General features: G+C 27.6%; 1 protein-coding gene across 1 annotated transcript; it reads left to right on the top strand.

Annotated features, from left to right (window-relative positions):
• Positions 1-3,396: 3,396 nt before the first annotated feature.
• On the top strand, positions 3,397-24,081 carry LOC136985759 (homeobox protein Hox-A1-like). Its single transcript, XM_067283107.1, has 3 exons — positions 3,397-3,458; positions 20,641-20,693; positions 22,220-24,081. The coding sequence occupies exons 1-3, from the start codon at positions 3,397-3,399 to the stop codon at positions 22,591-22,593; spliced, it is 489 nt and encodes a 162-aa protein (XP_067139208.1). The 3' UTR covers positions 22,594-24,081.
• Positions 24,082-25,959: the final 1,878 nt, after the last annotated feature.

Raw genomic sequence — 25,959 nt, 5'->3', positions numbered from 1 at the left:
TGAAAAGCTTGGTTTGACTCTTTTTTTTTATTCTTAGACTAACCTATATAAAAAAAACTGTATTTTTAAAAATTCCTGCCTTGATTAGATCTACAGTATACATACCAATTATTTATTACAGGAATTTATTGTAGATAACAATTGATACGACATTTATGTTGACTAATTGTCTAAATTTAATCGTTTGAATACGGCATTCAAACTAAAGAAAAAAGAACGTCTTAAACTATGTAAAACTTTAAGAAAAGAACTTAATTATAATTTCATTAGCATAATATGATATCATCTGCAATGATATCCCATTATTTATGATAATATCTACAATGATATCACGCTCTTAATTTTCCCACATAATTTAAATTCATTTAAATAAAATTTTACATTTTTATTCCCCATCATAAATCACGTTTAACACCACTTAAACGTTTCGTTGCGAGTGATGAAAGTTGGCCAATGTTACGCAGCGACTAATGTTAAAAGTAAAGCGTCGTGTATAACCTAAAAATATACTAGAAAGGACTTATATTAATTTGCATTCTCGACAGGTTTTCTTTAGCGATAATTTCGTAAGATCTGACTGATTTAATGGTCTTTACGAGTGTTGTAAACGTACGGTTGGGATGTTATCAGTCGAATACCTGGATGATGTTCTTGCGATTCAACAAATGAGTAACCAATGAGCGTGGTGAGACGAACGAAACCGAAGACATTGTAAACTGCTAGGCACATGTTCCCGCGGCAAGCCACTACTACTGCACAAGCACAACCATTCATCTTCCGAGGCCGAATAATCTGTTGCTCTGTACCGAGGAGGAGTCGTCATTTATCTTTCAGGCCTCAACGATTTGTTGTCCTCTCTTTATTCTGCATTTTGCGACTTTTTTCTGTTTTATTTTTTTTTTCTAGACGTCATTCTTTTCGGTCTGGATCCGGAATGTCTCATCTGTCCTCTTCTGCTTAGTTTTGTAAAAATATCTATCTTTGATTCTGTTGTAGATCGTCCCTTGTTGCGTCGTTTACTCTTTGTCTATGTATATATAGACCATGACAGCAAACAGATAAATTAAGTTCATTTATCAGGATTGATCGATATTTATATATAGTGTTAGCGTAAGATATATAATACAATCAGAATGAAAAAAGATTTATTCCTTTATCTCGTGTCGAGATTCTTTACGATTATTTTGTCTACTTCGGGCAATGTAATGGCCCATAAGTTTTAAAATATGATATATTTGACTTTGTAAATATCTATATGTTGTTTTTTTTCTTAATTTCTTTCGACTATATTTGTGTCCTGATATATAGCATCTTGTAATTGTTTTGAATGTTTATAAAGAGCAACATTAATTCTGAATATATAAAATGGTTATATAATTGGCCAAAATATAAAGTTTTGTAGCCTTTAGTTTAAATACTACTTTATAAAGTTATTTTTTAATTAAACAATTTTCATAAGGGTGACAAAAATACATAAACACATAAAAAAATAGGATTACAGTTAAATAAATTTTATGCCGAATTTGTTTATTCTATACGACAGATTTAACTACACATAATTTACACGGGTAACTCATTTTAAATACAAGTTTAAATAGAAGAAAAGAAAAAACTAGCGATATCTGTTACGAGGTTTATATATATTTGCCAAAACAGAAACAGTATTATACATCATTCACTGTAACAAAAACATTTTTTGGCAAAGAAGATTTTTGAAAATGCACTTTTGCTTCTTCTTTCATAACGCTGTCTAAAACGTTCGACATTCGATAGTCCAGAATGTCAAAAGAGACAGGAATCAGATAGGCTATAAAGAAACGTGCATAAACATTGCTGAAAACTAATCGAATTTGCCAAACACTCTTAACTGTACCTTCAGATTTCTTTTCTTTTTTTTTATCCTTTCCTTCGGAATACAAAAAGTCACTCCATCTTAACCTAGCAACATGTTTTTTTCCGAGGTTCTTTTTTCGATGCCAATGGTTGGAATCAATATATTCCAACGTAGCTTATACTTAATGATAAAAGAATACTTTTTTAAACTTTCTTTAATGACAAAAAACTTTTTAAAATTTATAATATGATTATCTGTTATTAAACTAATAATAAACTTTAGTAAATCTGATAATTTAGAAACATAATAAAATGATGTTTCGTTCTTTTTTTTTCTATTTAAAATGAGTAATAAACTTATTCATACCGATTAATAACTTTTTAGATTAATTATTCTGTTAAGAACTTAAAATAAAATTTAGTCATAGCTTAAAAAATCGTATAAAGTGTTTAAATTTTAAGCCTAATTGACGAATATTTACGTTTAAATTTCATAAGAATACGTTTAAAAACAACTGTGTTAAATTTCTGTGTTACCATTTGTTGAAAAATTCTGTTCGGATACATAAAGTTAATGTTTAAATCATTATATGCTTAGATGTAAAGGATTTTCTATAAATTAAGATTTGGCCATGTGGTCAATATCTGCAAGCTATTTCTTTCACTTTACTACTCCATATAGCAATAATATTGAATTGCCTTTCATCATACACAGTGCTTCGGAAGAGAAATCGTTATGAATAAGAGTTGAAGGCTAAACTTATCGATACAGACTATATTTACAGACTATGTTAACTGAAGTGCATCCTGATGACAGTAAATCTATGTATTGACTGAATGCATCCACTCGACCAAACTGCTGCCTTTCGCTCCTCAAGGCGAACAAGACATTGACTGATTCTCAAATACGACGAAATAAGCAAGGGCTTACTTAACACGTGGCTTGTTCTCAACCCATCTGCACTTATACTTTTAGACAAAAACTTCTTGTGATCGTCGTAAGATCGACTACTTGGCAAACTTCCTATATCCATTAATTCACTTTAATGGTTGTTAATATTCTGCTCATAACTAACATAAAAATTATATGCGTAAGTAGTTCTAAACATAATTTTTATAATGATTTTAGTGATATTTAATATTCAGATTTTTTTAAAATTTTGGTCATATTTATATAAAAATTAATCAAAAATTGCTTAACTACGTTTGTTTATATAAGAGTTGACAGTTCTCGACACATAAAAGACCTTGTTAAATTTTTTGTCATCTTTGACGATTGTCTTCCTAGGCTATAATTAAATAAATTTCATTTGTTTCTATGCAAAACATTTGACAGAAAATTGTCCTGCTGCAATAACTTTAGCTTAATTAATTTTATTGACAACTTGAACTAGACACGCACATCTAATTTTATACGAACAAACGATTTGTGAAGTAAGTGCTGTGAATAGAAACTATATTCAACTACGTAAAATAATTGTATATTACTTAGCTTTTTATAATATCAGAAAATAATATTATCATTCATAATACTGTATTTTATAACTAATACTTTAAGAAACGATGACAGCAATCATTATCCAGCGCCATAGGTCTGGCAAAGACTTGTTGACATCCAATAAGAGGTAAGAATGGGCGCGGCTTGAATAAAGTTTCTCGATTAGTGGGCTGTTACAGTGTTCAATTATAATATCTATATTGCATTTACACTTTTATAAGTATAGTAGACATATGATAAAATTAAAGATAAAGCAAGAATTAGCAGTAATAATCGAATTATAACCAAGCTAACGAGTAAAAATATTATATTTGAAGATATACTTTAAACAAAAGTATCCGAAATCTAAAAGTATATTAAGGTTTTACTTTATCATTTACAAAGTTTATAGAAAGTCAAAACTCTTTATTGAAAAACTTTTTTTGAAGTTTAAATTGATTCTTGAGTGATCATATCTCATTCTTTATCTTAGTTTATTTATTTATTTATTTTATTTACAATAAGAAACGTATATGACAATGGATGTCCTCTCAAAGTTGTTTGTTTTAATTAAATATTGCTTAAAATTGCTATAAAACTTATATTATTTCAAATTATTTGATATTTTTTCATAATTTAATTACATTTATTTACTAGAAACTAATTTACTAATTGAAAAATTTGCCTCAAGTTCTTTGCAAGCTTAGTAAATAGAGAAATTAGAATTATAAAAGTTATTGCATATAGGCCTATATACAGCTTCTTAGTCTATCGATATTAATTAATAGACACTGTTTAATTATATACCGAATTAAAAATATTTTAAATTAAACAAATTTTATTTTACTTAATTTGAATAGCATAACTTAATGCAAGTACTTCATGACACAAAATAAGATTTACAATGTATTGTTTACGTATAAATGCGATTTAATTTTCTTTATTTAGGTCTGTAGTAAATAAATAGTGGTTTAATTTAGTCTATAAACGAGTTAAATTCATTTAAATAAGAAAAAATTGAAGCATTACAAACATCATTAACTTCACAAAGAGAAATAATGTGCATTATCTCGTATGAAATCATAATTCATCTGTTGAATCCGTAATAAATTACTCTAACGTATTTACCACGCTAAAAATATATTTAACGTCAAAAATTATAACACCTAAAATATCAACTAAAGAAATCAAAATTAAATCTAGTAAGTTGGTCGATAGAGAATTGCTTTAAATAGTTACTAATTATACCTTAAATAGTAGTAAGAGAAAACTATAATTAATTAAATCTTTCTGTTGCTTGAAAGTTAAATTATAATTTTGATTTTAATCTAAATTAAAATTTCGTTTTTGCTTCTTAATTGCAGTTAACTTTCATCATTACTATTATTATTTAAAGCTCGTTTAGTATTGATTTTCATTTGGTATTCAGCAGATTATTCAATGAAGGTTCATCTCTTAGCCACACTTTAATTATTTAAATTACATTATTTTTAGTTGGTAGTTATAATTAGAAAGTAGTATGTAGTAGGCTATACGTAATTCTTAGTTCATGTAACTAGTAGCTGAAAACAGTGCGTGTGTTCTCATTGAATAGTTGCAATTCTTTGAATGTAGAAGAATTTAACGTTATCGACAGTGTAGTCAGTACATAAAGAAAACATGTGAATATTAAGGAACAAGCAGCGAGAAAGGCGGTTCAACAGATTCTAATAAATCTCCTGTTATGTCGTTATTAATCAGCCTAATTACGAACCTGGTGTGTAATAATGACACCGCATGGTGAAGTTATCGGTGAACTGTCATCTTGTGTAGATAAGCAGAGAAAGACGTTTTGTTTGTTTGTTTACTATGACAACAATAACAATAATGTTAGACAGGTATAAATATCAATCTTCTTGAAAATTTATATTTTATATTAACTTCATAACTGAAAATTCTTTCTTCTTATTATTGAGATTTTAAATCTCAACAATATAATAATATGAAAATCATTGGTGCTAGCGTTAACTAGGCTTCAATGATTGTGAATAATTAAAGGAATTTTTTTTTATTTGTAAATTTGTTTAATTTATATATAAAATATATTCTGTCGTAAAGTCTATTATAAGTTCGATATTAACTTCTAATATGTTTTAATCGTAAAAATTACATCTTCATTCGATTATTTAACAACTTAAATTATTGTAAATGATAATATTTATGTAAAAATTCGTTGATAACTGAAAATTTTGGACAAATTAATCGGTATATTCTGAATGGCATTTTCAGTTAGATTTCTCAAAAGTGATAGTTATTAATGTATAGACAGAATACATTTTTAGATTGAAAATATTTTGATAGATTAAATGGATAACTTTCCACAGAACAAATGCTTAGCTAACAACTTGTAGCATGTCTTATTTAACATTCAGTACCTGTATCATTACCACATCTGGTTGTAAGGACCCGGATGTACAGCAGAGCGGGACTGACAGCCGGACTGTTTTTGGACACACCCAGGACCTCCGATAATCACAGGTTACCGCAGTATATGTTAGTCACGTGATAACAGTGAATGTTCCTATCTGTATAACTAATGGATGCTACCCAATACGCTATACTCCGAACACGGTTAATTCTAGATAGATCCTATGAATATATCGCGAATTTTAGCTATAAATCGTGGTATTGATGAAACCTTTCAAATATCTTGTTACTAAACACCCAACTGAAGCGATCACAATAAAGAAGCCTTAAAGATATATAGACTTACAGCCCTGAAGCATTTACACCACTGTTAAAACTACATTAATCACTTTTCGTACATTCATAGGTCTATCTTTAGGATCAAATACATGTCATTGACAGAATCCATCTAAATTTACTAGTTATACTACTATAGGCATATAGGGTAAAATATAATTAGGGAAATTTCTGAATTAGTGTTATTCAAACGAAACATTTTCTACACTTATATTTGTCATAATACTCATAATTAACATAAATAAGTTATTTTTTAAAGTTTTTAATTTTAAAATAAACATTTTAAATGGTTTTTAAAGTGTTTTCTAAATACATATCTTAATTGGTGTAAAATCTAAAATATAATTGGCCAGTTTAATATTTTTTCCTTGGATTAATCTTATAATTTGTATAATTCCTTGGACTAAATTTCGTAATATTGGTATTTGTGTATCTTAATGTTTCTATATCGTAGATTAAAATGCCAAATAAATAAAAATTAATTTAATATATAGTTTACATAATTGCGGTTTATATTCTGAGGATAAATGTATTATGTTTTAGGAATTAACGAAACGTTTATATAGCTTAACCTCGGAAACTTGGGAAAGATGACTCCATGCTTTTTTAAATATTAAAACATTAAACATTAAAACTGTCTCAAACCTCATTCAAGAAGTCAAATATAATGTTTCCGAGAAGAATTCCTCATCTTCAGTGATACATATATTAAAATTTAACTCAAAAATAGATGCTTTCGTGATTAAATTTTAATATGTGTATCACTGAAGATGAAGGGTTCCTCTCGAAAACGTTATATTTGACTCCTTGAGTGAGGTTTCAGATAGTTTTATATGTTTAAACGTTTATACAGTTATTATGCGTTTTTAATTCATAGTTTGGAAGTTCTCATTAAAATTTCTCTCATACTTTAGATAAATTGAATGAATTATATTAGATTGTAACCAAAGAAAAATAAAATTATATGTAATTAAGATAGTTCATAATAAAATTTATTTATTATTATTATATTTAACGCTGTATGTAGATTAAAAACAACTAAATTATCATCATTTCTTAATTAATGAAATCGATATTAACAGACTTATTTAAATAATACATAGAATACTTTAAACAAATATTATTATTTTTACGATAAATATACCTATTTTATAATTTAAAATAGTTACTTAATATTTAAAAAATTAATTTCAAATCTTATATTTATAAACAGTTTCTGAGAAGTATTGAGAAAAATAATTTTTCTCCTATTAAATTATTTCTTGCTTCCGATTTATGTTTTTTATAATGTGTGTAGGCTACTAAAGTAATTAAAACGTAAGTCAATATTTAAGAAATTTAATAATTAAAGATATTTAAAAGATAGGATCCGGTCTGGTTTTTCTGAGTTTAAAGATTTAATCTACTTGTATAAGAGACACAGACAAAATGGATTCAAATTAAATTTATCAAAGATGAAACCGCAGCATTATGTTTCATTCAAATACCAGAGTTGTTTATTTTTAAAAAATATATATATATGTATATATTTCGAAATTTTATGATGTTAAAAACTTAGGCCTATGACTTATATTTCACGTTTATAAAGATATAATTTCATCAACTACTTCAGTATCTAATTCTGTAATCTTTACATTTAAAGAAATGGGAAAATCTACTAAAACTCAAGATAAATTTATTGTATAACGGTTTTATTTTATTTTTAAATCAGTTTAACATTCATAAATATCCAATTCATTTCGAAAATGTCTAATAAATGAGGTTATATTTGAATATGGATTTAAAACGTTGAAGCCTATGATGCTTAATTATTCTAAGAATCAAAATGAAGAAGAAAAAGAATCAAAATTACTTATTTTCAGGTAAACAATGTATTAAATACATTGAAAAGAAATATTTCTAGAATTTTTATTTCAGTAGGCTAATCGTGAATTATATTTTGAAATTTTATGTAAAGATCGACGAGTAAATTGGCAATATATTAAAATATAAATAGGTTGAAACAGTCTTGCCTAACTACATTAAAATGTGATAAGAATGAGCTTAATAATAGTTCTGTCTTGCAATCAAAGGAAGTAATCTAGACATGAAAGTCATTGAAGTGAAGACCTCTGAAGAATGGAATTCATTCAGTTCAATTTTCAGTTTCAAAACTGTGAAATATAAGTATTTTACATGATTTTATTTGGAAAATGAACGTTAGATTGATACTGAAATAAAAATAAATTGATATTGTTTTAAATATATAATTACAGTAATAAATATAATTACAGTAATTTGATTGGTTTGCTGTTTTATATTACTAGCCAATCAAATTACTGTTTTACATGTTTTGTTATATAAATAAATTGGAAACGACATTAAAAATACTAATAGATTTATCGTAATTTGGGCAATAAAATGCATAAATTTGATTATTTTTCTGATTTAGTTTTGACGATTCATATAATATATTAATTATTCTGAAATGTTGAATTTATTTTATAAAAAATTGTAAAAATAATACAATTTAAAGCTCATTCTTACATTAAAGCAATTGATTAGACTTTGTATGGTTTATCTTGCAGTTAAACCATATAAAGTCTAATCAATTGTAGTTATATTAATGTTTAATAACATTAAGATAATTAGGCTATATTAACTCAAATTCTTTTTTACAATTACTTAATAATAATAATAGGTTTGTTGAATTAAATGATAATGATTTTCAACAACCATAGAATTAAGAGAATCATGCTGCAATCCCTGAAATTACTCATAATATAGCTTATAGAATATAGAATGTGATTGGTAATGATACTCTTAATAAATTTATAAACAGAAAATATTCAGCTGTTTTATAAGAAAGCTGAATTTATCTTCAATGGACGATTATAAATTTAACTTAATTCGCTTTTTGGAAGTTCGAATTCGATTTTATTCATTTGATATAAGATAAAAGCGAAAATATCGAGGCATTTTACATGATTTACTTGTAAGATTTGTGTCTCTAGGAAGCATACATTTCATAATTTTCTAAAAAATATCTAGAAATTGGGCTTTAAATAAAAGTTTTCTTGAAAATTACCATTTATGTAAAGTAAACTATAAAATTACCTTTTATAATTAGGCCTGTGCATAAAAACACGTTACACTTTACAAGACACAATTAGTTTTGTAATTGGTATAAAAAAATTTTAAGCACAAAAATATAAGTTTATAGTCTATATTTTTCAAGTTTTTCCCATAGAAAAGTTTAAGTATTTAGGTTTCCATAAGATTATTTTTTACATAAAACTATAATTTCGTGTTATATGACATCATTTTAACAATTTAAATCTTAGAATTTAAAATTTTTAAATGTTTTAAAGTCCCGATAAAAATTAATTTCTAAAATATTTTGATTAAGATGATTTAAATTTATAATTTATAATAATTTTAATATATTATGATATCACAAATATTAAATTTTATAATAAAAATGCTGTGAAGTAATTATAATCGATGGAGATGATTCATCAAATCAACATTGTTTAAATTTTAAGGTGTGCTATAGATTCTATAGAAAAGACTGAATAAACTTAAAATATCTTTACGACAAGTATTATAACTAATTAATAATTGTTTTAATTAAATTAAAAGATATTGAAGTTTAAACTTTAAAAAAAAAAAATTAAGATGAAATCTAAGCAATTTGAATAAGAGTAACTTAAAAATTTTATCTCAAGTAACGTACAGTTAATACAAGTTTTAAAAAAGTTAGACTTTCTCGTAGATCTAATCGCGAAAATACATTCTCTATACTTAAAGACTGCGAAGAATAACAAATTGTTTTTCTTATCGGTTTTGGTTTTGGTGCGAAGAGGAAAAAAAAAAGTTTCATTCTTCTTAAACGTATATGGTTTTCCAGACCACATTTTTTGTCTTCATGCTCTGTCGTTCTCTTCAATCCGGCTTTCTCTATAACGCATAGTGACCGCAGCTCTTTGACAGTGATGTATCCAGAACCAGCTTGTTGAGAGCATCAGGAATGGAGCTGGACAAAAACTACGAGCGCCATCCGATCCGTCGGCAATCCAATTACCTTTCTCCGTTCTTTTCTTTACACAAGTTCCTCTGCTTTTGGTTCAACATCAGTTGTTTTACCATGGTAGTTGCCGAGATCACGATGTACGTCGACTTCCAAACGGTCACTTAGCGAACTAAGTTTAAGTGGTTCTTCTCGTAAAGTAAAGTAGACAGTTCTCAATCTAAGCTTTTTTAAAACTGTTGCTCTTCTTTGAAGTTTCCATTAGTTTTAATTCTCTCTCTTTTTTATTTTTTTCTTTCTATATATTTCGAAGTTCAGCCCATTCTCTATAAATGTGCTTTTTAACAGAAATGGTTTTTGAATTTACAATCCATTTGATAATATGCTTCCGTTAAAATAACCGATAAGATCTTAAAACACATTTAGTCACATTTCCATGCAAAGCTAATTTAAATTATAATGAAATATTGTTTTCCATGTTTTGTTTAATAGCTTTAATTTAACCGTTCTCAGAAGAATCAAAGAAATTTTTATACGTCCCTTTTTTGGAGCAGAATCTGAAAGAATTTCAAAATTTTATTTAAAAAAAATTGATGTCGAATTTAAAAATTAAAATCAATTTTGTATGTATTATATATAGATGTTGTATTGATTCGATTTAAAACGTTGACGTAAATAGCATTCGGTTTAAATGAAGCATTTCAAATTCGAATAAGTTAGAATTTGTTTTATATTAAATATTAAACTTTAAAATTTATTAAAAACTATATTAAAAATTCGGCATTTAGTCAGAATAAATTCTTTTTTTTACATGTTGTTTTTTTAGTTTTAAAATACTATTTAAGACGAATTAAAATGTATCGACACTCTAGAATTTATTTAAATAATCAATTATAATTTTGAAACCTTATTTATTCTAGAAATTATTAACTTATAGAATTTTGTAGTGGTAGCTAATGAAATAATGCTTTAAATGTTTTACTTAAAAATCTATACCTAATTATTATCTGTTTAACGATACATGTCAATAATATTTAGACCTATATCGATGGAAAAAGTATGATTAAATAGCATAAATTAGTAAAGAAATCGCAGACTTAACTATATAAATGAAAGCCGAACGTAAAAATTTAAAACTAGGACAGAAAAAATAGTTTATACAAGTTAATGGGGTTGTTCTTGAACATATCTTCGGTAACATATTGAATAGATTTAAACTATTGAGACATTTCTCTTCTGTCTTCTATTAAGATTTACTTCTATCTTAAGTGAAATTATATTTATATATTATTATATATTTATAGTTTATCGTTATCTGTTTGTAAATTACTTTACTTACAAGTCTTAAATTTTATAGAAAAGTATACTCAAACTGAAGACGTAAACTTAAAACGAATCCTTAATAAATTAACTTGTATCATATGTATAACATTTACATGATTTATTTAATCGCATTTTGCATTAAACAATTTAAATAATTATTTTTTAAAAGATAATAATTAGAGCTGATCTTACACATTCGCTAAAAGATTTGTAAGATTAAAGGTATTTTAATTTTTAAGATATAAGGCGTTTATACACTATTAGAATGTCTTATACAGAGTAGAAGACGTTGTGATAACTTAAATTTTATCTTTTAGGTAACAAAACCTAATAAATTATCTAAATAAATCTATTTTTAGCATTTTTAATAGCTCTTATTTTAAAGAATTGATAAAAATAAGTGCATATCAATCATTTAGCGATCTTTACACCTAATTTTCTTCGATAGATTTTAGAAATTTTAAAAATTATATTACTCAAAATTAATACAGAATGAAATGCTATAGTTAATTATTTAACAAGTGATATAGCAGATGAGAGTGTATAAATATCTATCATATTAGGCCTATTTAATAAAAGATAAATTTACAGTTTTTCATATGGAGACCAATATTAAACTAAGCATTTTCCTCTTAATTATATTTTATTCCTCAATATTTAAAGCGTAAATTTGACATAGTATTAGGCTTAAATATTTATAATGAATAATAAATAAGCGTCGTGTTCCTACGGTTATAAATTTAGGCTTTTAAAGTGCTTTGGAAATGAACAAAACTTCACCAGTATTAATAATTTAAATAACATTTATTATTATTATCTTTTTAAGTTTTAAATATTTGTTGGGAATAATAAAGAGAGGAATTTGAATTGTTCCATTCTTCCTCGATTTGTGGTGCTATCGCTTCAAGCAATGTTGAAAAATTTATAAGAAGGTATCAACTAGTTTGGATACGTTTATGCAAGACATTCGATTTATCTCCAACACTTTCTTATAAATAAATAAGACAGAAGAAAATGAAAGCGATGTTCAATAATGGTAACCGAATAACTTTATTCATGTTGGATATCATATAAAATAAAGATAAAAATAAATTTTGCCGAAATGAATAAATAAATTTTATCCGCGCTTGTAAGATTTATGATAGTTTATATAAAAATCATTTCTTGTAATATTTTATTCTATAAAATATAGTAATACGTGATTTTTCTGATAGAATAAAATGTATTGAGTTTTTGATTATCTACATCAAAACTTATACAAATATAGTATTAATATGGACTGATGTATATTGTGATATATGATAGATGGCATCTGTCGCTGATCTTAATCAATCCTTTTAACCATTTCGAACTTGTTTTGCAAAATGATCAACATAGTATATCTAATATTGATATCATCCGCTTCCAACGCAGAGACCGCCATTTCGCATTAAAGAACTGGCATGCATCATCTCATAAATCAAAAACCAATTGCAAAGTCATATTTTCCTGCCTATTCATGTAATGCATAAACGAAATTCTTTTATTCCTCGTGTCGTCCCGTAATAAATCTATTTCTAACAGACAACTTTTATGAAGTAAATATGTTTCGACTTTTGTTTTATTGCTAGAAAACTTGGGAATTTCAACTTAGTTGTTACGAGTATTTTCATTTTGAGTGACACTTTTCCACCATTAGCGAGTCGATCAAGGAAAGCACTGAAGTGTCATCCATCCACAGCAGTCAAATCAGCAGATGAATTTTCGAAATGGAAGGTCAGACGAAAATGTAGAGAAAGACGAAGAGAAGGGTCTCTCTTCTCCCCATCTTGATTAATTGTTTTCCTACGCATCTTGTCTCGTCGACTGTGCTGCTAAGTGTTTCGTTCACGGCCTCCAGCTTGATAAATGGCGATCCAGGCCAACGGTAAACGTCCTGGAAGTCATTTGTATGGTTCTGACTGCCCCCGTTTCACCCCCACACTTCGCAGTTTCTCGCTCCCCGAGTGTCTCCTGGCAACCATCAACGTGTTTCACTCTTCATGATCTCTTGCGGTTTGCTTGTTGAGTTCCGATTGAGTTGTAAAGAGCTCGCTCTTGAGTAATATCATTTTTATGTTATCCTTTACACCAAAATATACATATAAATAGATAACTCGATGAGCTAACTTTTCGAAATACGGACGAATGGTGCGCTGAGTAAATGCTATAAATAAAACCTTATTTTAAATGGCTGCTTTTAACTGGAACATTTTATTTATTTCGCTAAAAATGAATGATTAGTTTCCGTTTAATAACATCTTAATAATAAATATTTAATATTCTTTCATATTATCAATTAGCCTAATTTAAGCTAATTATAAAAATCTCAAGCTACACAGCATCTGACTATATCTTTAAACTTATCGAAGTATTGATACTTAAATTAGCATTTAGGCCTTACTTTTTAAGTATCTGTGACGTAAGATTAGACCTATGAAATATAATATAGCTAATATCATTTAAGTTCAATGAAAGTTTATATAAATTATTTTAAAAAACTAGAATTTTTGAAAATACATTAACGAATTACCCCTGAAAAATTCTTAAATAGGTTTAAAATTTATTGATTAAAGCGTGACGCAAGCAATACAAATACTTATATTAAATATACACACGATTTATACAGCTAAAGATAGGCCTACCTAGAATTATATAAACCTAATCAATAGAGATATAAAATATTCTAATATGTAAGTAATATAATTTATAATATCTTAGGCCTGAATTTATTTATATTTTGTACAGATATTTAAGTATTCATATAAAGAATTCTTTTATTAAAATTAACTTAAACGTATTGAACTTCTCGTGATCGTTTAATTAGAATTTATCGTTAGCAATATAGAATTAAACTTAATGAAGTTTTGTTTAAAAATTGTGGCTAATTTTTGCAAAATATTCTTCCATTTTTATTCACTTTTTTTAAGGTAAATCAGATAAATTATAGCTTAATTATCCGTCTTATTTTTTGGAAAAATTAAAGGATATCAAGTAAATGGGTTATTTTCATAATGAGCGAATCTTATACTCTATTTAGAAATCCGCATTACCTTTGATTATCAGAAAACACACTAAATATCGAGCCTCATTTAGTCTATCAGGTTACGAACTGTAAAGCATCTATGAATTTGAACGATGGTCAATTAAAAAGCCATGCATCATCAAAGACGTCATTTGGCATGACCTGGCTTTTCTTAATTTTATTTTGTTTATAGATTAGATTGATTTTCCTTTAACTGCCTTGATAAAGAAATCTCATATTTATATATATATATAAAAAACTTAAGATCAATTTATGAGAATTAATGGATATTATATTGTCTTTAAAACATATGATTCTGAATTTGTTTTTTAAGAATGGATTTTTTTTAATGAAATAATTATGTAGTTATACTTTTTATTTATTTTTTTTGTATAAAAAACTAGAAAAATTAATTCGATTTATCATAAATAATTACATGTTTAATCTTAATTAAAACTTGTAATTTTTTGTTAAGATAAAACGTGTAATTTGCATTCACTGTGAATGCATTTTAATGTAAATTTTAGATTAAAAAACATATATATATATATAAATAAACTAAAATATTATATTTATTTATTACATAATTAAAATGATTTGAATTATAAATTTCTACCATCAATTTCAGTTATTCATCATATTTAGAATGAAATTTTGCACAGGTGTTGAGTTTTATGTAGACTACACAAGTGATCAATATCGAAAGAATTAAACCCCTAACAGCGATTTAATAGCGAAAATGGCTTAATTATATTTTAACTTAAAATTCTGATATGAAACTTAATCCCTTGACATCAATACATTAGGATATTTAAAGCGAAGCTTAGAGCATCAGAATTAACTAACTACTATATAAGAAATGGCTCCATAATCGAGATTGCACGCTCTAGCACCTATTCCCACTCATTATCTAATAGTCGAGCTTAATCAATTATAATAATTAAAACATAAACTACGCAAAGTTATCAATCATCGACGATAAGTTTATTTAAATGATTCGTTCGATTGTCATAATCCTCTATACAAATCACGTAACTTTTTTGTACTCTAGGAACCAAAGGGCGGTTACATGATAGTTTTTTACTGGGATACCAAACCTTTACAGGCCTATCTTCAACGTGACTCGAGTGTGTGTCACGTACAATGTACACTCGGTTTGATATCTGTCAGCTTAACAAGCTGGTCGGGTCCGTAGTGCATGTCCATAACTCGTATCTGATACAGGTGTGGAGAAAACTTGTTTCAAGATTGTGTTTTGTAATTTCCTGAAATTTTCTCTTATTTTTTTTTTTAATGGTATAATTTTTTTTAAATATATAACTTCAAAAACGTAATCGATATGTAGTGAAATCTATATCTGAAATAACAAGTGACAACAAGAAGCAAGTTTGGAAAAGCTAAAAACTCGTATTACCGGATTATTAAAATATATAAAAATCAAATTTAGATTCGATTATCTTAATGAATGCGATTTTAATTATTTATTGATTATTTTTTCTTATATTACAGTTTATTTCTATTAATGAATTCGTAAAAATATTTTTAAAAACTCTTAAAGTTAGACACGTGATACTTAATTTGTTTTTAAGAAGAAAAATTAAAGTAAAAGTTCTCACATTCTTTAAATCTTTGTTTTTTCTAGTTTTTTTTCGTTTATAGGCTTTAATACATAGATAAAAATCACTGGATAGAAAACGAAACACATTCACCTGACCTAATTTTTAAAGAATTGTCCTTGCGACTAAAACATCAAAAGAAAACATAAATGAATAAACTAGTTAATCAATTATAGATTAATTTATCATTATTAATTTATAAATATTGACAAAAATTTGTGTTTGATCATACAACAAACTTCAGATAATAATTTTCTACCCTTTCTTTCATAGTTATGTTAACTTTAATTGAATTGGAATATTGAGTATATTCGATGTTTAATAGCTTTTTAATATAAGTAAAAGCACGGTTTTGTTCATGTCTATAAATATTTGCTATTAACTTTTTGACAGATGGAGGTCAGTTTGATATCTTTACATCTATTTGTGTCACATTTACATCTTTTGTTGACAAGAATGTTAACAATACAAGTATAGAGAAAAGAAAATTTGAACAGAAACAATTCAGTACATTCTATAGGTCATGTTTCGTTTAATAGGTCCTTTTAATAAGAATTTGAATTTCATTTTTAAGAAAAAACATAACCTAGTTTTATAAAGGACAATAGTTATTATACATCTCATTAATTAATTCCTAAAATAATTTATTATTACGTTAATGCTCTTGATAGAAGAATAATATATGTAGAGCAACCAGGAAAAGTTTTGACTTTTTTAATGCTAAAATATAGAAACAATTATACTCGAAAGATACATAGACTAATCTAAATTCAATTATAATTTATTCTTAAAGTAATATCAAATGTCCCGAGAAATTATTGAAAATTACATATTTAAATTATTTACATAACCGTTTTGTTTCTAGAGGTTTTCAAATGGAAAAATGTCTTTAATTTGTAATATGTAATTCTTATTCTATAAGAATATGATAACTTAGATTAAAGGTAAATTTCATAAAGTGATGACAACAGTTTAAAGATGAAGTATCTTATCCAATTTTAGACAGCTGAAGTCAAAGGTTGATGAATGAGAGCAGTCAGGTTTCAGTATAGAAATACTAGACTATATAAGGTTAGATCTATCTAACTTTCTAAGCATTTTGTTTTATTATACTAATAATAATTTATTTAAATAATGATAATTACGACCTGTAAATATATTCATTGATTTCGAAAGTGTAACGTTGGTCTATGTAGAAAGTAGTCGAGAACATAGGTGCTACATAGACATAAGATTTTCTTAAAATGATCATAATATTCTCGTAAATTAATAAAATATACAACATATTATACTATTATTTCAACTTATTTTCTCCTCAATTTCGTAAAATATAGAATAATCTTAAATTTAAAGACTGGAATTTATCTTTATATAACTTGATTCAATCTTTAAAAAGTGGATCATGTTATTACTTTCTGTTCAATTGTATTTTATGGAATTTCTAATATGAATATTTAAAAATTTTACTACCAATTCAGTTTCTTATCAGTTATGACGGAGTACATTACAACCATCTTTGGTATCCTGCAGCTGTTCAAAAAGTTGTGTTGTACTCCTATCTCCTAGCCCGATCTCGATTCGACTATTCAGCCCTTATTTATAGAATGGAATACTCTTTGGCAGAATTGCCGAAACACGCCAACATGGCGCCTACTGTAGCAAACAAACACTTCTCTCATTAAAGAATCTCTATGCGGTATTCAACAAACTATTTTATCTTTAATAAAGAAAAACATAATATGTTTTGTTTCCAAATTCTTATCGAGTTTTTTCCACAAATTTTCCTAAGAAACTTAAAAAAACGGGGAGTTTGTTTATAAACATGGCAACTGTGATAAGATTAATTTATAAATTATTACACATTTTTCTCTGTAAGTTTACATTATATATAAAATAACATTATTACAAAGGCGAATATACTTAAATTACTTTCTTCAATTTAAAAATTTTGCACCAAATAACAACAATTTGCAAACTAAACTAGTCCTACTTGAAAGTGTTATGATCCACGTAGATCTTATGTACTATTAAAACCGGTTTATGTTGTTTTTATTTTAAAAAAAACGTTAATGAAATTAATAAAAATATAAGAAAACGTGTAACTTTCTACCTTTCAGGATTTATGATATTGAAATTTTTATAATTTCATTAATTCTTGGAGCACGAAACCTATTATTGTTCAGTTAAAGAAGACAAAACAAAGAGAAACTGTCGACATGTGTTGGAATGTTGGATACAACGATCTTTATTTGTTGTTTTATTTCTGTAAATGCAGACGATTGATTAGCAGAAACAGAGAGTGCGTGTCTCCTACTAACAGCCAAACCCGCCCACTGTCAGTAAAACATATACTTGTTTACTCCTACCTATGGCTTCTGTCAGAGCATGATTGGCCAGTCTTCATCAAGTGATTGGCCAAGTAGATGAGATGCAAAACTGTCACTGGCATGAGGCAGAATTGCGTGACTGAAATGGGTAATCTTTATTTCGAATGGACTATTTCGTGATCATACGTTTCACTACAAAATTTGTGACTAATGAGTACAATCGGTCATTGTTGTCCAGCCTTCAGCAATTTTGTTACATAGGTTAATTCCCAGGCGTTTGTCGTAATAATAAAGCATTAGAGAGAAATGGGAAATCTGGAAATCTTGTCTTCGAGAATGTAATCAGCATGATTGGAGTTATAAATAGCTTACAAACTTTAACTAACCTTGAAGATAAACATCTCGTACTGATTACTATAGGGTATTTGAGTGACTAGTTTTAAAATTACAAGTTAAATTTATTCGATAGTTGTCTTGGGGACCTCGATATTATTGAACATTTCATTTTACTCGAACACGAAACTTAATATAGTTTATTAGTCCTCGGGGACGTTTCTTAGAGGACCTACTGCATTTTACATTATTACGAAGAAACCGAAGCGGAGAAATTAAAGAGTTTTAAAAATTATTTATCAGGCTTGAAAAATTAATTAATCATCGTGCTTGTATCACTTTAATCAATAGGTCTATGACCCAGGGAAAGAGGTTATGATCTTTTGGTGTAAAATTTCCAGTTTGGGAGGAATTTTGGTTAGACTATACGCATTTCGTGCCTTACTGAGAACCTTCGATAAGGGCAGGTGGATCACGGTACAGGTGGTCCAAACTAAACGTGCGTGAGCTGGAGATAGCGGAGCGAATTTCGGCATTCTTTTGCACCGTAAAGTATGATAGTACTAGGTGGGTGGAGCATAGCCAGTTTGTCATGCCAACCCGATGTTTGTGATGATAGGTAGAATATATAGCAAATCAACTAAAGCCCTTCTCCTTCAATGTTGTTGCCTTTTTTCCTTAGGCTAAATCTAAGTTAAACGGTCAACGACCTTCCCATATAGCTGAAGATCGAGTTTATTTCGGGTAGTTTTAAATCGAATTGTAACATTTTATATACATTTGCACCATTTAATTACTTAATTATTGTTAAAATTAACAGCGTTGCATTTTGTAATATAATTTAGACTATCTACTAATTACATCTTTGTAATCATTTTGAAATTTCTAATTTCAAGATGCATCGAACATAAATATCACTATACGTACTAATTATATCAATAAAGTCAGTAGCAGTTTTAAAATTTTATATAACATTTTAACTTTCTAATGATCCAATTTTACCAATTTAAATAATTAGATCTGTGCCATAATATTAGAAATAAATCTAAATACAGTTTAGAAATCATTCTGTATGCGGTAAATACAGATTTTTGAAAGAAATCTTGCTGATCCAGTTACTAAAGACCCCCATCATTAAGGATCCAAGAATGTTAATAACATGTTAATAACAGACTAACCAGCACAGCTCTACTCTAACGTATAGAATTTTAAAGTTAAAAATAAAAAAAATTAACAATAAATTTAATAAAATTAATGACAGAGACATTAAAAATAACAGTAAATTGACGGTAGGTTATAAGCAATTTTAATCGATGATCTTTCTTAAGCAGTAATTTTTGTTTAACCTTAAAACTTTTACTTAAATTTTCAGCTTTAAAATATATAAACTTACGTTAGTATAATTGACCGTTTCCAATAAATAAATAATAAAAAATTTGCAATTTTATCAAACGATGAGATGAACTAAATTATGCAATGAATTATGCAAAGTTGATTCACTAGTTTATTCCGGTACAGCACCAGAATATTTAATTTATTAGGTTATGTCACAAGCTTTAAAATTAATATTATTAGCCTAGGTTAAAACCAGGTCGTCTCGAAAAGTTATTCTCAACTATTAACTTATAATGCAAATAACTAAATTAGAATTCATTACTTTCTAATTAACTTGCAATAATTCAAATGCAATTAAGTTGTTAAAAAAAATTATTTTAAAAATTAAAAAAATAACAACTTTTTTCCTTCTTAAATTTATATTTTTTCTAGTTTTAATTTAAACTATTTGAATAAAAATTCGAATTTTTTATAAACGATGTTTTAAATTATAATCCGAAATTTAAATTAATTCAATATTTAATTTTAATTAAAATTAATTTGGATAATAAACAGGGATATGTTCTTGGGTGTTGACAATTAATTTAATTACTTCACACTAGCTATAATAGGAATGATAAGTTAACTGAAGTTCCCGCCTTTGTGTTGCCGACAGGTAAGCAGAGACAGGTGAAATTACATAAAAGTTGACACACCCATACAATCCAAACCCGTGAAAAGGTATTCACATTGAAAATGGACGACTATTGTAATTGGCTTTTGATAGTCTTTTGAGAAAAGATGCAATAAAAAAAAAAATTTGCTTAATGGCGTGCATTTTTCTCCATAGGCCTACATAATAATTAAACCTCTAAGAAAATGTCTCGCTAGTAAAGTTTTAAAATGCATATTTTAACTATTTTTTTATATTTTATGATTATATTACACTTTTACAGTGATGCATTTATGATTAGGATTAGAATTTTTAATTGCTTTAGCCCGTTGTTAGGCATTTTTAGACGTAACATTGAAAGGGGAATCGGATTTTAGGTAAAATTGAAGATAAAAATAGACTTTAATTATATATTTTTCACTATTTATATTCTTTAAACGATTTAAACAATAAAATAATAGAAACAGTTATACATAAACCTATTGTTTTTAGGCCTATAATGTGCTGTTTCCTATAGAGAAACGTGTTGAAACATCTAGTTTCCGATACATTCTTAATAAATTTATGTGATTTAAACATTATTTTTCTAAAAAAAAAGAAATAATAAAATGGTTATAAATTAAAATAATTCATTTTAACTTTCATTGCTTTGAATGTTAAATAATGGTTTTAGCAAACTTTTCGATAAGTTTTAATCTTCGATAATTCTGTACAGTAATTAAAAGTATTGGTTTAATTATTGTAAATAAGTAATCTTTTATAATCATGCTTCTCTGTTATTAATATGCAACTCACGAGCTACAAAAATGCAAAAAATCTTAATCGCTTAGATGAAATGATTAATAGATTTTTGTATATTTTTATATAATATGTTTAAAATGTAGACTTACTAATGTCACAAGCTGTCTTGAAGTCTTCGTTTAGCCCTTTATCTTTCAATCGACCTCACAAGTTGATGTCGATTATGGAAACGGACGAACAGTTTCTTAATTGACAATCTATCTTCTCTAGACTGATAATCGCTCAGGTTGTATTCACGTCAATAATAACAGAGGAATCACTCGATCTTATTGCACTATTTTGAATATTCATGAAAGTTCTACCGAAGTGCGATGGACTGCTGCTCTTTTTTTTTTTAATTGGATAACAAGAAAACAGCTTTAACCTTAATTTCTATCGGAATTTACTCTAGTAATTGTAATTAAAAGTAAATCTAAGTGTATTTGTAGCTTGAAAAAGTTACGATAATTTAAGTTTATTTGAGTATAAAATTAATAATACATTTATAATTAAGTTACTTTTCATATTTCTGTTTAATTATTATTATTTAAATAAATAAATAAATACTTTCGTAAATTGATATTTTTAGTGGTAAATTTATAAAAAAATTAATTTTTATGGTAAAAAAACGGTATTTTAAGCATTAATTCTAACTTTTTGCCATGTTTATTTGTAGATTATAGTGTAGTTCAATGCTATTGCCTTAGGCAAAGGCACGAAAATTCTAAACTATGTCTTTTCTTTTTCAGTGAATAAGACCGATTACGGTTTTAGTGGTGGAGGTACGGGCACCAATGGGGCAGCTGCAGGTCCAGGTGGAACAGGTAGGACCAACTTTACAACAAAACAACTAACAGAACTCGAAAAAGAATTTCATTTCAACAAATATTTAACAAGAGCAAGAAGGATCGAAATAGCCACAGCTCTTCAACTAAATGAGACCCAAGTCAAGATATGGTTCCAAAATAGAAGGATGAAGCAAAAGAAAAGAATGAAAGAGGGTTTAGTACCGCCGGAAAATCCGACGGGTGACGTTACAACATCGAATTCGGGTCAACAAAATCCAACAGTTTCACCTAATTCGGGAGGAACAGCGACGACGCAAAAAGATTGCAGCCAATGAAAAGTGATTTTGCTGTACTAAATATAATAACAGAAATTAGTGTGACCGGTGTATTAGTCCTGAAACCGAATTGTGTACAGCTAAAAAAAAAAAAAAAAAACTGCATCTTGTAAATAGCCCTGTAGAATAAGTGAGAATAGCTTTAGAACTATTTTTGCCCCAATTTTTAAGTTTGAATATGCTATGTTGCTTTCACGAATCGGCAGATACATAACATTTTAAGTTTTATATTAAATTACAATATCGTGGATTAATAGTTTACCTTTTAAGGACTATAAAAAGTTATTTATTTTCTTCAGCTTTAGTTTAGAAATGTAAGTTTTCCCCCAACGATAAACTATATCACCGTATATCTTCATGATAAAAAATACTCATTGTTTTTTATTTGTTTTTTTTGTATAATTGTTTATAACCATTTACGGCGCCCCATAACATGTTTCATCTCATAATTATTTATAAATAACTCTAGGCCTTTAATTTTATGAGAAGTTATCTGCTACTTTGTACAATAGATACTTAATGATAATAGACTAGTTCGATTGTCGTGCTTATGTTCTTATAAGACTATAGGCCCATTTTCTTGTTAAATTATTCATTTTTAAAGCTACGAAGGAACAGCACAGTGACGATCTTTGTGGAAAAAAAATCCCAAAATGTAAATTCTTGTACAATCATGCTTGTATTTGTACAGGCCTATAATATTGTCGCTCACTTTCATTGTACATGTATTTTTCTATACACTTGACTCCCAACTATCTTCCCACGTTCTCTATCTTTTATTTTAAACTGGTACAAAAAAAAAGTTGTGCCTGCACCATTTCTTTATGCACCCACCACAGAGCCCATCAATATAAACCGGTGTTGTTTTTAGAAACAAATAAACATCGATGCTATTTCCAACATCGTTTTGTTTTTCGTTTGCTGACAATCACTTACAATTTCACAATATATTTATTTTCAAACAACACTATTAACATTATAAAATTATACGGGTGATCATCACTTACAAGCCTACATGTATTGTAACAACACAGTGAACACTACGGGTAAAGTATAACACGAACAATTAAACTTCAAATGATCGCTTCATCACATTTTCATACAACTGATGTCAATTTTTAACAAGTATAAACCCGCGAACAATGATTTATCAATCAATTATAAGAGAATATAAATACGGCATTACAAATCTATACATCTATAGGCCTATATATATCTAAGAATTGAGACATCAAAGGCTTTGCTTTCTCGTCTCGACTACGTATAAATAATGAACCCGTCACGATCGTGAAAGTAGCTGGAGGAGGGAGAGATATTAATGATGTTCAAACGGCTGGTACGTCCACCCGTTTAAAGATGAGATGGATATTGGACTATTGCAACTAGTTGGTGTAGGTGTGGTTATTCCTCCCAGCTGACTATTTATTGTGTCAAGGATGACTGAAAATTTTAATGTCAAGATCACACACCTATAGCCTGTATAGACTATATTTAAGATATTATAGATATATTCCGCACAGAATGCATAAACATATAATCGAATTTAACTGTAAAATACCGATTCTTACCGACTAATGATTAGTCCTATTCACTAAACAACAGAAGTAAAAAATGATTAAAACAATTTATATTTGCATCAGAATTTGTGTTTAATGATCCGTAATCGAGAAGTATAAATGTTAAATAAATTATTGATCCGCAAAGTTTAAGTTTATGTATTCATAGAAATGAATATAAATTATTTCACATTATTTGAAACCGAATTCTGATAATGATTTTGGTGAGAAATGAAAGCCTTTGCAGTCATTTTAATTCTCATATATATCAATCGTTCTTACAATTAAATTCAGTTAAGTAGTAAAGTTTAGTCTATTTTAACACCAAAAAGATATTTTATAAATCGTTTTTTATTTTAATTAACGAGTAAACATTACAGCCTACAAAAATATTTAAAAAATTTAGCATTTATGGGTAAGGTTTTAACAATATTTTCGCAATGAAACTCGAATATGCAGTCTAAAAATCAGGTAAGTTTCTGGTGAGTGTAATGCCATTTATAGCCTGGTAGGCCTAGCTTTGATTTAATTTTAGATTCCAGTTTTCATTTTGAATTAATTACATGACATATGACAAACAAGTCGAATACAGTATATGAAAGTAATTATTTTTTCTGTGAACGTCAGTATTGAAACTTGAATTTGATTGTTATTCTATGTGTAATGTATCTTGAGGAAACTTTCTTTTATAATTCGTCATAATCTAGGTAATTAACTTAATAACACATTATAGTCAAATGTGAATAAAAAAAAACCAACCCTACGTAAGAAGTGAAAGCAAAATTGCATTAGATAAGATTGTTTTTTAATTTTTTCTCGGCTGAAATCTTACAGAGAAAATATTTGAAGAGAGCTTAATAAAAATTCTGCCTTCTTCAAAAGAATAAAGATCATAGGTCATTTGAATGCTAGGCCTATATAAATAGACATTAATTGCCACCACGTATTCTTATAGTCGATGCGAGTAACATGTTTCTTTGGAATTGTTGCTTCAATATCCATTGTATGGTCTATCTAATAACAGGCGACAAAGAAAAACTAACTGACTTTTTCCAGTCGAGAAGGAGGTCCTTTTGTTCCTCCCGCGCCAGGAAGAACAGGAGACAACCCTGACGTAAACAGAGGAGGGGAGGTAAAGTGGTATGATTTTGGGACCAGGGAGTCTGGTCTGCAGTGATTAGGAGACTGTCAAAGAATGATTAATTCCTTCGCATTTTTACTCACCCGTTCCCTGACGGGGTGGGAATATACCCCTCCACCTCCCGATCTCGGGTAATTGCGAGTCTGACGAGATTGCTGTTGCTTGTCAGACGCTTGAGTCTTCCATAAGATCTCCACTTCTTTCTCCCACCCTCAGAGCCTCACGCTGTCTCTTCGGAAAATTGCAACTATCAGCCATGCTTCTATACGAGGCTACTATAATTCGAATTGGGGCTAAGCCTGTCGTCTCTGGCACAGACAGTGATTGCAATAATAAATTAATTATAGAAAAAAGCTTTCAGACTAAAAAAAACAAAATAAATGAATGAATTCGCTTAGTTATTATTATTCTTTTTTTTCAAACATTTTACTTCGGGTGTGAATCAACTGTTAAACATTGCTTGCTTGCTTCACATTAATATTCATTGAGATTAACATGTTACCAACTTATTATATTTAAATTTTTAAGTTAAATTATGCTCAAATTTACAAGCAAATGGTTAATTTTTTCATGTTAATTATTATTTTTTCCATATTTTAATTTTTTAACATACACTTCTCATATAAAGTAACTGAATATTTACATTTTGAATAATCAAAATAATGTATT

This window comes from Centruroides vittatus, unplaced genomic scaffold (assembly GCF_030686945.1).
Source record: "Centruroides vittatus isolate TY-2023 unplaced genomic scaffold, ASM3068694v2 contig_976, whole genome shotgun sequence".
Lineage (NCBI taxonomy): Eukaryota > Metazoa > Arthropoda > Arachnida > Scorpiones > Buthidae > Centruroides > Centruroides vittatus.
The sequence above is the reverse complement of the archived record's forward strand: the minus strand, read 5'-3'. Positions and strand labels throughout refer to the sequence as shown.

Coding starts and splice junctions, on each gene's coding strand:
- LOC136985759 (XM_067283107.1), top strand. CDS start 3,397: ATGACAGCAATCATTATCCAGCGCCATAGGTCTGGCAAAGACTTGTTG. Junction 3,459..20,640: donor TTGTTGACATCCAATAAGAG/GTAAGAATGGGC, acceptor ACTTCACACTAG/CTATAATAGGAATGATAAGT. Junction 20,694..22,219: donor CGCCTTTGTGTTGCCGACAG/GTAAGCAGAGAC, acceptor TTTCTTTTTCAG/TGAATAAGACCGATTACGGT.